At 40.3% G+C, this 14,598-nt stretch overlaps 1 protein-coding gene and 1 long non-coding RNA gene across 6 annotated transcripts in view; one reads left to right on the plus strand and one right to left on the minus strand.

The window, feature by feature from the left end:
- Positions 1-14,598, plus strand: part of LPGAT1 (lysophosphatidylglycerol acyltransferase 1) — a 66,134-nt gene that overhangs the window by 45,464 nt on the left and 6,072 nt on the right. For all 4 annotated transcript variants that reach the window (XM_066993727.1, XM_066993729.1, XM_066993730.1 and 1 more), the window contains one exon: positions 12,199-12,305. In XM_066993727.1, coding sequence (XP_066849828.1) covers positions 12,199-12,305 — 107 coding nt within the window. The remainder of the gene's footprint in view (positions 1-12,198; positions 12,306-14,598) is intronic.
- The window catches only part of LOC106031531 (uncharacterized), a 37,321-nt gene continuing 32,647 nt past the window's right edge, over positions 9,925-14,598 (minus strand). Inside the window, exons 4-5 of one of the 2 annotated variants that reach the window (XR_010830126.1) lie at positions 12,775-12,910; positions 9,925-10,048 (exon numbers count right to left, since the gene is read on the minus strand). This is a non-coding gene — a long non-coding RNA (uncharacterized lncRNA). Of the gene's footprint in view, positions 10,049-12,314; positions 12,911-14,598 lie in introns of those variants that run through there. The other variant, XR_007160866.2, reaches the window with a different exon arrangement.

The raw sequence follows: 14,598 nt of genomic DNA on the forward strand, positions 1-14,598 counted from the left end.
CCTGGACGTGGGTAAAACCAAATTTTGGCATACAAACGTTTTCTTCTTTAATCAATGAAGCAAGCAAGGGTATTTCATTAAGGCAGGGTGTATCTCCTGGGCTGTGTATCACTCATTGGTATGAAGATGCCAGTGATGTTTTAAGTGAATGCTGGCTGAGAAATAATTACCTTGGTTGCTAGGAAGTTGTCATCATGCATACTCTTGGGGTAAGAACTTGATTAAAGATTAAATTTCTTGAAAAAATCTTATTTGGAGCATATTAATAGTACTTCATGATCTATTAAACTCTGCTGTATTTCTTCTCGTGCTGCAAATGCATGTGTATATATAATAGAATTCTTGGGTCAGGAAAAGGGTGTGAGGCCTCAAGCACAAATACTTTAATTAGTATTTCTGATATGTCTGGTGGTTGCATGTTTAGTTGTTTTTATGTTAGTGGTGCTGGTCTTGATCAATATTATTCCCCACCATCATTTTCTGGATGTTCTTAGGCATTTTTTAGTGATTGGTGCCCTAGGAAGTAGCTGACAGACACTTTCTTCCTTTACTGTTACTTCTAGCTCCTGCAACGCTTCCTCTCAAGCGTCTCCCTATTCCCATCCCATACACTCAGGAGTTCAACCACCAGCTGAAGAGGTCATTTTTTTCCAGAGAAATCCTTGTTTTGCGTAGGCCCTACACAGAGTCTGGGGGTGATAATATGGGAACTTTTTTCACAGCAGTGCTACAGGCTTTATCACCTGGGAAAAGCAACTTGCAGCTGTCTAAGGGAAACCTGAGGCTGCCTTGCTCCTTAGTGTTGGGAGCAGCTTTGACAGAGTAGGAGACCTTGATCAAGGAGGATGGCACTGTTTCTGAAAAAAATAAAATAAAAAAATGCTACCTTTCCATGACCAGAAAGGATTTATCATTTCTCACTTCTTTATAAAAAACAGTCTTTTGAATGTCACGTATTCCAGCTCTCTGCTTCTGCTTGGTAATTTCAACAGTGCAGTTGTGTGATTCAGTAAAAAAAAGAAACTCGTGTTTGCTACATACTTGGAAGTAGAACAAACTAAAGAAAATAAAGATAACAGAAATCTTCTATATTGATTGTGCCCTTTAAGTTCAGTGAGTCATTATGTGCTTTTACAATAGATTCCTGGTTTGGAAGTCTGCTGCTCTCTAGCAAGAAGAAGGCCTTGCAGAACAATTTAGGTCTAGTTTGTTATAGAGTGTACTAGGCTGGGGCTCCTCTTCATCCTAAAATAAAACAGCTGATGCTCGTACATCAAAGATCAGGTCCATCTAAGATGAGACCACTCTTCTTCTTATCAACTTCCCTTAAGCATTTGCTAGTAACCATTGTCAAAGCAAATAAAGTAATCCTATCGCTGATGTTTCGTAAAAGTATGATACTTAAATTACGCATTTGGGTTAATGATATATAATATGCCTGCCTGCATATTGTGAAACCACCAGCAATCCAAAGACTACCTGTCCTCATTAGGAGTGCAAGTACCAGCACACAGTGTATCTTGGGGATGAGAGGAAGATGCTTCTCCCACAGAGCTCTTTGATCTCCCAGTGGATTACTTTTTTAAAATTCACCCTGCAGTTTTGTTTAGTGCACTTTTTGCTTTTAATCACTGTACACATTGAATCTTTTTGGAAGAGAAGTAATTCACTGTCCTGTTACAGATAGTACCAAGATGATTTTCTCTCCAGAAGAGTTAAAATCTGGTAATGAGGGCAAGAAGTCACCCCAGCCCCTGCTTTCAGGAGCTTGGCTGGTGTGCATCTGGGGAAGCTGTATCTCGACATAGCTATCAGAAACTCATAATAGAGGCAATGTACTGTTTTTTTCTAGTCTAGGGATTTTTTTCTTCAAGCGAGTAGATCTGACTGATTACCACTTAAAATATTCTGCAGCAGGTGATGTGAAAGCTGCAGCTACAGGGAGAAAAACATACACGCAACCCCAAAGATATTTTATTCTTATTTTCCTAACTGCTGTTTGGTTTTGATTTGCATTTAATTGCAAGTCTGAAATCTGCAGGAATATTTTAATGCTCTTGCTATGTCAAATAAGTTGATCACGTTTGGATAACAAAATTGTGTGGTTTTGTCTTAATTCTCTTTTGCTGTTTACTGAGCTTCTGGCCTCTTGCAGTAAGGTTTCGGATCTCCTTATGTGGGTCCCCTTAGATGGTATTTTAACTGGGAATGACCTTGTGTGAAGCACAGTACAGGATGCTCACTGGAGTTCTTTTCTACAGCCATGTTTAAATCTGTTCCTGCTTTTTATAGAAATCTGCCTTCAGGTTTCTCGAAGGTGAATGTACTTATAATTTGTATAGGACATCATTTACCTAATATGCCTTATTCAGGTCATCTTAGTACTCCCTCAGATCTCTGGGATAATTGCAAGTTGAATGTATTTAGAATTTCACTAAAGAGATTTCCAAGACTACTTAAAGTTTTTTTCTTTAAAAAAGAATAAATCTGCGGTTGAATTAACTTCCTGCTTCCAAACATGTACATTGAAAACATAATTTTTAACATGAGCATAAAGATGTTGTTACCTTCCTTGTACTGAACTTGAACATTACAGTGCTTGTAATACTAAAATTTTTAAAACTGTAAGAAATTGTTTATTGCTGCGTGTGGGTTTGTTTTTTCCAGAGGGTCAAAGTCACTGATTTGGAGGGCAGGGCCTCTTGGTTTAATTTTTAAAAATAACTTCTAGTTCTCGTGACTGACCCTATAAAACTTTTTGAAGTATCCCCCAAATGGAAACTACGGCAGCAGCACATCTCTGAGGCTGAGCGCTGTGTACCATGCCTCTAAAATGAGAATGGAGGGTCTTGGTTCTGCCTGGTGCTGTGGCTGACTTTCCAGTCGGGGTCGTTCTTGCTTGGCATGCCAGCTTGAGGTACGTGTCCTCTGGACCATAAGAGCTGCAGTTACACCCAGGACAGTGACTCCTGCAGATCTCTGGGAGCAGATGGCAGCAACAAGAGCGTGGGGAGGGAAACCGTGCGAGATCCCTCTGCACATCGATGCTTGGTGGCTGTAAAAGGCCAGGCTGGACGGGGCTTTGGGCAGCCTGGTCTGGTGGGAGGTGTCCCTGCCCATGGCAGGGGGTTGGAACAAATTGATCCTTAAGGTCCCGTCCAACCCAAATCATTCTGTGATTCTATGGACTTGTCTGATACCCTTTTTAAACTGCTTACACTTTAGACTTTTACAACATCCCGTGGGATTTACTACATGTAATTGTTCTGGAGGGTGGCAGTAGGGAGTTGCTTCCCTTTTGCATTAAACTTTCCACCGATGACTTCAGCGGGTGCACCCTGTTTCCCGTGTCCTGCCAGTTACGGATGAATCACTCGCTCTGCGACCGACCCATGGCTTTGCAGCGCTGTCTCATATCCTGCCTCGCCGTGCCCCTTCCAGCCTGACGAGTCTTCGTGCATTTGGTGTCTCCCTACCCCAAAAACCTCTCAGGTTATCTTTGTGCCTTTCCTGGTTCTGCTGTAACCAGTTTGGGAGATGACCGATGTCCCCAATTCCCCACAGTGATTTTGGGATCACTTAGCAAGAACAGCTCATCTCAGAGCCTGGGGCTGTCTGTGTGCGTGTAGCTGCTCGTGCTTGTTCCTTCCCTGGTGTTCATTGCCTTGCACGTACTGGTATTTGAATTTGGTCTGTAACTATTGTCAGGTCCTTCTGCAGCTCTTCTCATCTCTTTGACTACCCAGAAGAATTCTATACCAGAACTGTCATACCATTTTGCTGTCCTTTTTTTCAGGCTTACCATATCATTTATGAAAGAGATGTGAAGAACTAAAGTATCTGGGACTAGAGCTGTGGTTTGGAATGAGCGCAGTGAATTTTCGCCTTCAGTGTTTATGATAATCAAATTTATTTTTAGATATTTCCATGTAGCTTTAAATATATATTTAACATTTATGTGGATAAATGTATCCATGTTTATCCATGGCAGCATTGGCAGAGGGCAATTGAATTTTGTGTGTGCATGAGTTCACTCATGTTGCATCATCTTTTTCTGTTGCTTACACAGACATTTTCTGTTGGATTCCATTCAGGGCATTACAGCAAGTGCTTCTTTCTTTCTTTTTTTTTTTTTTTTCCTAGATCACCTGGCTTTACTCATCAAGGGTTATTTTTTAACAGAATGCTGCGATGTCATGGACACCTTCAGGGTTTTAATAATTTCAAATCATGTACTGATGGTTTGAACCAGGTTGCTGGTACCACTAAGAACCTGTAAAGATGGAGTATGAGCTTGGGAAACAGGGTGTCGGGTAGGGAAGAGTAAGGAACAACTGTTCTCTCCCTGAGAGTTACTGGTGGGAAAGAAAACCTTACAGCTCGGCTGGCACTTGATCAAACCTTCTCCAGCAATGGGAAGCCAGATAATTGAAGCCCAGCGGACTGACAGCAATTTCTTAGAGCTTATTTTTGAAGTTATCAGCATGACCAATGGAAAACTCTCTTTAGAGCCTCCCAGGTAGTGTCCTCACATGTCCAAACGTACAGCGATGACTTGATTCCATTGCCTTGTCAGATCTTAATCAGGAATGGTTCTGTGGTGGAAAAAAAAACACAAAACCTTGTATGCTGGTTAAGCTGCATGTCTTGACCTGGAAACATGAGCTTCTTCCAATTTGTCTTCTGCACGGAAACCAAAATATTACTCTAACAGAACAACCGGAGTGTCTGGGGCTGTCAGCGTGGAGCACAGCTGCTTATTTTGCAGATCATAAATCTGTGATGGTTCCTCAGTGATTCTTAATTCTGAGAACCACTGAACATTAACTACTGCTGGTCCCCAGCTGCATGGGCAAGTATCAAACCAGTGACTGAAGTCTGAAAGGTCCTATGCTCCATTAAGACCTGAGATGTCCCTTTGAAAAAGATTAGTACGTTTCTTTGTTAACTTTTTGAAACAGACTCAGTTTGCAAAAGGAGATACTGAAGGAAAGTGAGTTTTATCTTTTCATATAATTCCTAAAACAATGGAAATGTCAGGATTGTTTCTGTTGGGGGGGGGGGGGGGGGCTGACACAGGAGATCTCTGAAATTGCCATGAAATGTGTATAGAATATGTCTGGATTGTTGTTACCCACCTTTTTACTTTGTTTGATACAATGAAATTTTGCTCATTACTTTTCCTAATTTTGAATGCTTTGGGAGTTTACATTTAAAATATTTTTAGGGAGGTTATTTTAAATGACTGGGGAGAGAGGAAGGTCTGTGTCAGCCTGCGCTTTAGCACACCAGTTTCTCATCTTCTGTTGTTTGAACTGAGTTCTAGGTCTAGAAAAAATCATTTTTAAAAAAAAGTATTTGGAAAAAGTAAACAGTAATTTCACCAGATGCAATCTCTAATGTAAGAAAGGAGACTGGGGACTTGAAAATGCTTTTTCTTTGTTTAAAGCAATCCAGAGAGAGATGTAGCTTTTTTCCACTGCTGCTGTTCATTTTCTGTGCTACTTCCTTGCTCTGAAGTAGAGGAAGAGATTGCAGAGCCTCCTTTGTTTCAGTCGTTCAGCCAGACCTCCCTGCCATCCCCCTTGGTCACAATCTGTCTCTGCCATACTGTCTTCCAAATCTGATGTTTTCCTTTTCTCACAGCCTGTCCTTTTAATGCAGGATTGTTTCTTTCATCCTACTTAGAGAGCAGCAGGAGGAGTGTAGAGGACACAGTGACCAGCCTTATTTTTTCATTTTTAGAAGGTTTTTTTTTTTGCTGATGGAAATGTCAGAGAGGGTTCAGTTTAATCCAGCAATCATTTTTGGTTGAAAGCTCAGTTTTGATAGGTGAGTTAAAGCTTGCTTTTCAAAATACCATTTTCTGTACAAATCACATGGTTTTCAGAAGCTCATGTTTAGGCTCAGCTATGGCCTCACTTTTCCTCAAGATTTTAAAAGAACTTTCTTGGAAAAATGGGCAATTACCAAATTTCACATTCTTCAAAACACAGAGGTGTGAAAGCTTACCCTTTGAACTATAAAATAAATTTTTGACCCTCACAGACTTTCCTCAAAACTCTCTGGAAAGTGCTGAAAAACCATTTTTGCTCTCAGAAACATAAGAAGCAAGGAGAATATCCAATTAACTTTGTCCAGGTCAAACGGTGCCGGTGTTTTGGGGGGAAATTAGGGTGGCTGTCTGTTAGAGCACTAAGCGAAAGAAAAGGTTACATGCTAGGAGGTGCAGGGTATCTTTAGCTAGAGGAATCGCTGTAAGATCTGTCAGAAAGGTTGGTCTACCCCTCAGAGTAGTTTAGCTTTGTGCAGGGGTCATCCTGTGTGATGTGCATTAAACGTAAATCCAGACTCACGACATTTACACTCTGTAGAAATAAGTTGAGTGATTTGGTGTCTGTGTAACAAGACAGCATACTGGCAACCCTCCTCAGCTTCTACTTTTCATCCACACTGAGCTGGGTTTTGTTGTTTGGGGGGAGATTTTATTTTTATTTTTTACACCAGTCACTCTTCAGTCTGGCTTGGCATTTCTCAGCTGGTCTCTGACTTTAACAGAAAGATTTCCCTAGTGCTGCCGTTTGCTGTCAAAACCCAGGAGTTTAAAATTGATTTAGTTAAAACAAACAAACAAACAAAAAAACAACAACAAAAAACGAAACAACCTGTCTGTGAAGTTTTTTTGACATCTAGACTCCACTCAGTTAGGAATGGCTTGGTGTTGTAAGGTTTGTTTTGCACTAAACTTCGCCTCCGCGTACAATCATGTCCCCGGTTTGCTTTGGGCAGTACTGAGGGTAGTGTAGAGCCCCGGAAGTCAGAGCGAGCCATAGCCCCCTCCACAGCTGAGAGGAGAGCCGTGGCTGTGCTGCACGGAAGGACCACATTTTATGAAGCTACCTCAGCCATCCCGCTGCCACAGTGCAGATAAGAACTGTGTCACCTTCCTTCGTCATACCAGTTTTTGCCCCGTGCTGCTTTTGAAGCAAGCTTCTAGCTACTGAGGAAGTTTGTTTTCTGTGTCTGCGTGAATACAGATTTATTAAAATAAACTAGACTCTTAGCTATAAATAAAATGGAATATTTTGTGGCTGCTGAATGAGTTTTGCAGAAGCGTCTCTGAAGGGCATCCAGCGCGGCAATACATTTTAATATGCTTTTTTTATGCAAGTAACTTATTTCTGGATGTGCCTGAGATCTACCAATGACCTCCATCATGCTGAGTTTATTTAAAGAGTCATTGGAATGGCAAATAAGATGTAGAAAGAGGAGGGGGTAATAAAGAATTCAGGATAGGACAGAGGATGAAAGGCGATTAGTACTTACAGGTGGTATCTATGAACTTCAGAATTTTCATACAGAATTAGTGGTGGTTTCTCCAATAAGGGCTGTTTAAAAGGATTAATTGTTCCTGAGAATGCCACATTTCTGAAAATTATTTGTTAGCTTTTGAGAAAAGAGGAGGTGTAATGTATCTTGAAGTGTATCATTTAAATTGTTCTGCAGTTGTAGATTTTAAGATAATTATCCTCGTTCTCTCTTCCTGTGCTTTGCCATTCCTTTCTCTACTGCACAGTTTTACAAAGGTGCTTTGCCATTCCTTTCTCTACTGCACAGTTTTACAAAGGTGTTCTGGCTAGTTCTTTTTCCACAAAATTCCTCTTGCTCTTCCGCCTCTCCAGGTGTAAAAATACCGAATTAATTGTTTTAGTTGGTTTGCAGTCTTCATATATCTATTGGCACGTGCAGATACTGCTGGCGTTAGTGATAAATCTGTCAGTTCAAGGTGGGCTTCTGCCTTCTCTTTGGTTTTACTCTTTCCTCTGTGACTGAAAGCAAACCCCTTCCCATCTGGAGGGGATGGAGGCTTGGCGTGGCTGCAGGCGCTGTGCAGTGTCGTGGCAGGTGAGAGCACTGCTCGTAGGCTGCTGCTTGGGATGAAGGAGTCACTTCTGAAGGGTATGGAGTCACTTCCGAGGGGCATGTGCTGTTCAAATGTGGGACAGCTACCTTTTGAGTCTTGCATTCTTGTTGCATGGATCATTTTAGATGTGAGGAACAGAAGAATGCAGATTAAACTGACTAAAAATAATTCTGTACGTATCCTTTGCTTCTGCGTCACAGGGTAGGGAGGAATCTAGCAAGAGTTCTAGCATTCATTTCGTTACGTGTACTGCTGCACATGCTTCATCACGAGCTTGAAGTGCGGCAGTCAGATGGGGTAGGCACTCAGAGTAAGTTTCCTTTATTAAAACTAAACCCAAGGACAGTAAAATACAATTTTTGTTCAGCGCTTCAGAAGTGGATGGCCCCAGCTTCCCTGTGAGCCATTCTTTTGTTAACTTTGGGACTGAAGTTACAGTAACTGACAATGAGGTATGAAGAGCAAAATGTTCACATGTGGTGGGCTGGGGCTCTTCCAGAGTATGTTTGGTCCTTGTGAGGGCAATATTAATGCTTTATAATTGGTGGCAAAACAATTTTTGTGGTAGGCTTGTGAGTGCGCGCATGTAATGCCACAGGGCTTTGAGAAAACAATGCTGCACGCAGCAAGAAGAGTGTAGGTTGTTGTTTATCACGGTAGTGCTAACAAGATGAGGCTGATTAGCTGTTGTGTGTTTTGGAAACCAGAAAAAACATCCGCTCACAGCGTCACTTACAAAATACCCTCCCCTCTTCCAGGCTTGTTACAACCAGGCAGTCCCTGACTTTGGGGAGAGCCGGGGAAATCCCTGCAGAGGGACAAGCGCAGTGTGCTCTGCTTCCAGCTGTGGGGCTGGGCGGTTGGATGCCAGCTCTAACGCTGCCTCAGGGTGCAGGCCCGCAGGTGCTGTGGAGAGGCTGCTGAGCCGGTGCCTCAGATGTTACCTCAAGAAACCGACAGGTTCAGATGGTTGTGTTGAACCAGTTCTTGAAAACGTTTTATTGTTTATCTGATATTCTGAAAGAGGATCGCTTATTTATTTGCCCAAATATGCATTGCTCTCTTGCTGTATGTCTGGTGAAAGCTTTATGACCGTTGGTTTCACTTGCAGTCTCGCAGATGGAAAAAAGCTTTTCTGTTTGCTGAATCTCAAAGAAAAATGCTAAAATAAATACTTTTCCTTGTTCAGTCTGGGAAGTATTCTGAAAACTTTATAGAATGAAATTGTGCCTGAGCTGAAGTGAGGATCTCTCCAGAGTTCCGGCAAGAAGAGAACTGAAGCTGCTTTCTTCGGTTCATGTTTCATGGGTGAGGGAGTTACACATGTAGGAGTCTGTATGTGTACACACCTCTTTGTATGCTGAGAGAGAAGGACGTACAAAATGTTTGTTCTAGTCTTCATCATGGATGTAATTACTGACTTGTTAATGGTGGAAGGAGAAGACAGGCCTCGCAGCCTTCCATCACGGTGCGGCCTTGCTGCCATTGCCGCTTCCAGTGCCTCGGGTCACAGCCAGTGGCAGCACGGTCATTACTGGGGTTTGCCACCACCCCTGATGGTACTGAAGCAGCAGTGCCCTTGATAAGAAATGAAAGAATTTCCATTCTGCTTGACTTTCCTGGTCAAGTCATCTTACCTGGTGCTATTAATTTCTGTGTTTGCCACATCAGGAATGAGATGTTTGTATTTTCATGCAGGATGAGGCCAGTGTTGCTCAAAAACTGGCAGGATTCAGGTGCCCGAGAGACTCCAGAGGTGTCAGATACTAAGTATTGACCCACTGTTCCCTGTCAGCACAGTTCTGTATGTCGATACATTTTATTTTCTTGAGGAGTTCCTCCTTTCTTGGCATTCCTGATGCTGGAAGCACAGCAGTGGGTTGGAGCCAAGCTGATGCTTAGGCTGTGACCACGCTGACCAGCGTTTGTGTATCATTGAAAAGACAGAACTGTTCCCAGAATCTTTGAACAGCAGAGCTGGCAGACCTCGCAGCTGATGCCTGGTGATGAACCTGTTCCAGTCAGTGTGGTGCTTTCATCCTTTGGTTTTGGATTGTCTCTGTAGAGTTCTGTAACATCAGGCTTCTCGGTTGCCTTTCCTGGACCCAATCTCCTTTTAGCCGTCTGATGAGCAGAGAATGAGGATAGTGGCAGTGAGTGTAGTTTCCAGTGTTTAAGGATTCTTTTAAACATTTCATCTCTAATTAAGTTCATACTCTGCATGTAAAATATAAACCTAGATAATCTAAAACTGTTTGAACGTACTTCTAAATACACTATCAGTTATCATTGATAACGTGACAGTCAATGTAGCATTATTGGGAAACCAGTTGTTTTCCACTCTACATTAATATTCATTGAAATTAATATTCATTCAAAAAGGGTGTGACTATGATTGCCTCTTTAAAAGTTTGAGTAGAAGTTTGGGAGATTGGAGTATTCTGATACCGTATTGATTCATACAAGAACCTGAATGGATTCAGGCATGAAACTGCTATGTTGCACTCCATTAGTCTCTCAAAATATTAGCATCCTTTATGCTACTTCGCTACTCCATTAAAGTGCCAGCTGATAAGTAGTTTCTAATGAATATCTTGTTAGCTCTTGTGATAACGTTTTCAGACTAGTGAGTACATTCTTGGAAAAACATCAGGCTTGATTAGGTCATTGAGTAGTCGGTCCATTCAGTAACTGACAAGTGGAGGTGAAGAATGCCTGCAGCTTACAGTGGAAAATGCATGTGAAGCCAGGTAATCCTAGACTTCTGTCCTGAGCCCACGCACGCATTCTGTTAGTTCTGAACCATCTTCAAACTTGCGTCAGCAAGCATCTGTCCTTCAAAAATATACTGTGAAACACAATATTCAGTTGCTGAGTCCTTTTATCTCTTCACACCAGATAGGCAGAAGAGCGTAAAAATAGTGCTTGGCAACTTGGTTGTGTTTGTGGACAGGGAGTCAGTCAGCCTTAATGTTAAACCCTCAATAGAAACGGTTCATCAGTGTGTTTTCACTCGACTTTACATGCAATACCATTTAATATTGATCTGTGGTATAGCATCTGGGCTTCAAGATGAGATAGTTCTTTACTACCTGTCTTTTTCATTTTCTTAATGTGCATGCTAAGGACTTGAGCTTACTACACTACCAACTGTCTTGTACTCTGGACAAAGACTTTTGGTACAAAGAACTCTGTGCTTTGAGAAAGGTGCAGGTAGAGCTGCTACAAAGGCTACAGAACTATCTGAGTTAACACTGACGCCATAGTGAGTAAATAAAATTGTTCACTTCTTTATATTGAAGTCTTTTCTATCTACCAAAGCACCATTGGTTTTTATTCATTCATTAGATCATTTTTTTGCTTCTTTTCTTTTCCACTTATAGCTTATTTTGTCATGTGTAGAACTATGAAAGGAGGGAGGTACAAACGACTTAGCAACAAAGCCAGGATGTTGAAAACAGGAACAGCAACAAAAGCATTCTTCAGACGTGTCCCTTATTTCTGTAGTCTGCCAGTATCTGCTCAGACGCTTCCCATGTGATAAAATTATCACTGCAAATTCTTTTCAGTATAATCAGTAAGACTGTGTTTAAAAACAAACAAATAAACAAAAACCCATAGCATAGATGACAAGGTAAATGGGAGCTCACCTGAGAAGAGAGACCTACAGTAAAGGTCTTACATTTCTGAGTGTAAATTTTTCAGGCTAGCCTGATACGCAGATCTCTTTTGTTGGCTTCCCTGTGAACCACAGCAGATATATAGCCTCTTGTATATATCAAAAGGCACTCACTCCACTGAGGAAATTTCACACTTACCGTAAGACTTGAAATTTTACTTTGAAAAAAATCCACTGAGGTATGGTGGGGTGTTTTGGGGGTTTCTCTCTGTATATATCTTAGTGAATTCTGTCATGGACATCTGATTTTTCTAAATAGCCTAGTACGTAATTCTTCCCTTGGGCTTTTAAAATACTGGTTCTTCAAAATTGTGGTTGAACTTTCTCAGTATTTTGTATTTGATGGTTTCAGTGAATGAATGTCATTGCTTCTTGATTGGTAATTTCTTTTAAGGATGGTAATACAGTGTGGTATTTTTCCATTAAAAATAAAACCACAACTTATTAGCTTCTCTCAAATGCTGTACTATTGTATTTGATAGAAGCTAATAATGCCTATGTCTTCTGTGTGCATTGGGCTGGTAGTTTTGTTTTGTATTCTTAATACTTGTGGTCTGTGAAACAGAGAGAATGAATTATGTTTTTTCTTTGGTAGGATTTTTCCAATTAAAGACGTACCTGCAGAGCCTGAAGCTCTTACACACTGGCTATATCAACGATTCATTGAAAAGGAGGATCTCCTGACACATTTCTATGAAACAGGTAGGACGGTGTCTAGCTAGGAGAATTGTGCTTTATGTCTTTTTTTATAAGGATCTCAAAATGATTTAAGAAGTATATGTTTTTCACATCAATACAATACAAATAAATAGGTACTAACACTTTTTATGTGGCAAAAGAATGTATGCTAAGAAGTGATGTAGAAAACAGTTTGCCTGGCTGTGATTATCATTGGGTAGCATTTGGAAGCTGTCACAATTGAAACAGAGCTAAGGAAATCCCCTTGTTTCATCAGTAACATATAGTTCAGCTGGGAAACTTGCTGCCAAAGGGGAATAATTTAACAAGATTCAAAGAGGTAGTGAATGTTTACGTGCACCCGTAAAAAGTATTCAGAGTTTAAGTTTGGAGGGGATATAAAATCTTCAGGGTTTAAAAATGAGCAAGTTCTTGAAAAAAAGAGAATAAATAAAGCTCTTATGTGAGGCAGGTTTTGTTTTATCGTAGTTACCTTATATAGCATCTTCCTCAGGCACTTGTACAAACAGAAAAAAAATGGCCAAGGTAGTCTGTAGGCGTAATCCAAAATCGTAGCTCTCTTCTGTTTCCAGCTAAGTTGAACAGAAAGATGCTCTGATTGGAAGGATCTGTAAGAACAATAAAGCATAATGCCTTTGGAGTCCTTGTCTGCCCGCAGCCCTCTGCTGTGAGCACTGGTCTCCTTGCCATGACATACTCTGGGTCACTTCTATCATAACATACTTTCAGTGTTAATAGATCAGAGAGATCTAAATAGATTTGGGCCATTAATAACATTACTGAAGGGATACTGGCAAATAATGTGATTTAAAATACCAGGTAAATGCTTAACTGGGGAGGTGTTTCCCCAAGGCTCTTTTTTTTTTTTTTCCCATCCAGTTAATGGCTGTGGGCGTGCTTTCAGAGCACAGACCAGAGGAACTTATTACAATAAAAAAGAAATTCCAGAGAGTAAAAAATACAGTTTTGTTTAAACATACAGGAAAGGAAGTTTGTCAAACAGACTGAGTAGAAAGACTCCAGATGAAATAATGCAATGTGTTTTTGAAGAAAAATAAATCCCTTAGTGATTACAACAACTGCTGAGGAAAAATACAGTCTGTTGAATCAACTGAGTTTAATATTCCAGAGTGACTAATCAAAGATGTTACTTCTGTTAGATGATTTACTGCAATAACTGTTTTGATTCCATTTTGAGTGCTTAATTTATCAATTCTACTGCTTAAAATGATTGCTTAATTGAATTCGTTAGCAACCCAGCGTTGTACTGTGCTGTATGAAATACTGCTGTCATTCAACCAGAATTGATAGCCAAAGTCAGACTCTGCTGTGTAACTTGCATCCAGATGCATATATTAGACAAATAACTTTGTGAATTTGCCTAAAAGTATAGTCAATAGGATGTAAGGAATTGTTGTTATTGAGACATTATTTCACGAATACTATTCCAATAACATGGTCATGCCTAAAAACCTAACTAGACCAGAATTTCAAACAGTATAATGAATATAATCAGACATACTCCTTGGAATGTGCTTCAAAAATAGGATGATTGGTTGTAATTTACTGGGTAATGAGCATGAATTAATAAGGCGCTATAAATGTAAATGCTATGACACAGAACCTTATTAGGCATAAATTAGCATAATTTAAAGTTACTACTAATTAAGCCAGTTGAGAACTTACTTGCATTTGCTTTTGTTGTCGTGGTTTACTGCAAACGTGCTATTGCAGTTTTTGGAAAACCCCACCAGTCCCAAGGACTAATATGAAGGGAATCCCTGAAGCTGCCCGGCAACTTGCTTTTTAGGCTTTTTTAGGGGCGCGTTGCATTGTCTCAAGTTAGTGCATTTTTAAGACGTGGGGATGTGGCAGCATTTTGACTTTGTAATACATGCTGCTTGAGAACTTGTCTGAGTTCGTAAGGTTTACTTCAGGTAGTAACTTTAATTATGAAATTAAAATATTTTTATTTGGTGAACTATTTGTTTTAAGCCCGAGTAACATTTAAGGCTACTTGAAATGTCAAGAGCTTGTTACTGGTATATATAATATATAATTATATATAAATATATAATATATAATCTCTTATCATCAATAGGAATACATTCTTTTGGAGTATTTTTATTTGGGAAGAAGAAGAATCTGTGCCTAAAACACTTTTTCCCTTTTTGCAGTATTGCTAACTAGTAAGGACTTCAGTTGATCTAGGGAAAACCTGTAATATTTGATGTCTTTAAAAGAAAAGTCTTAAAATTTGAAGATGAATTCTTCATTCTGTCCCATTCTTTCTTAT

Source organism: Anser cygnoides, chromosome 3 (genome assembly GCF_040182565.1).
Source record: "Anser cygnoides isolate HZ-2024a breed goose chromosome 3, Taihu_goose_T2T_genome, whole genome shotgun sequence".
Classification (NCBI taxonomy): Eukaryota; Metazoa; Chordata; class Aves; order Anseriformes; family Anatidae; genus Anser; species Anser cygnoides.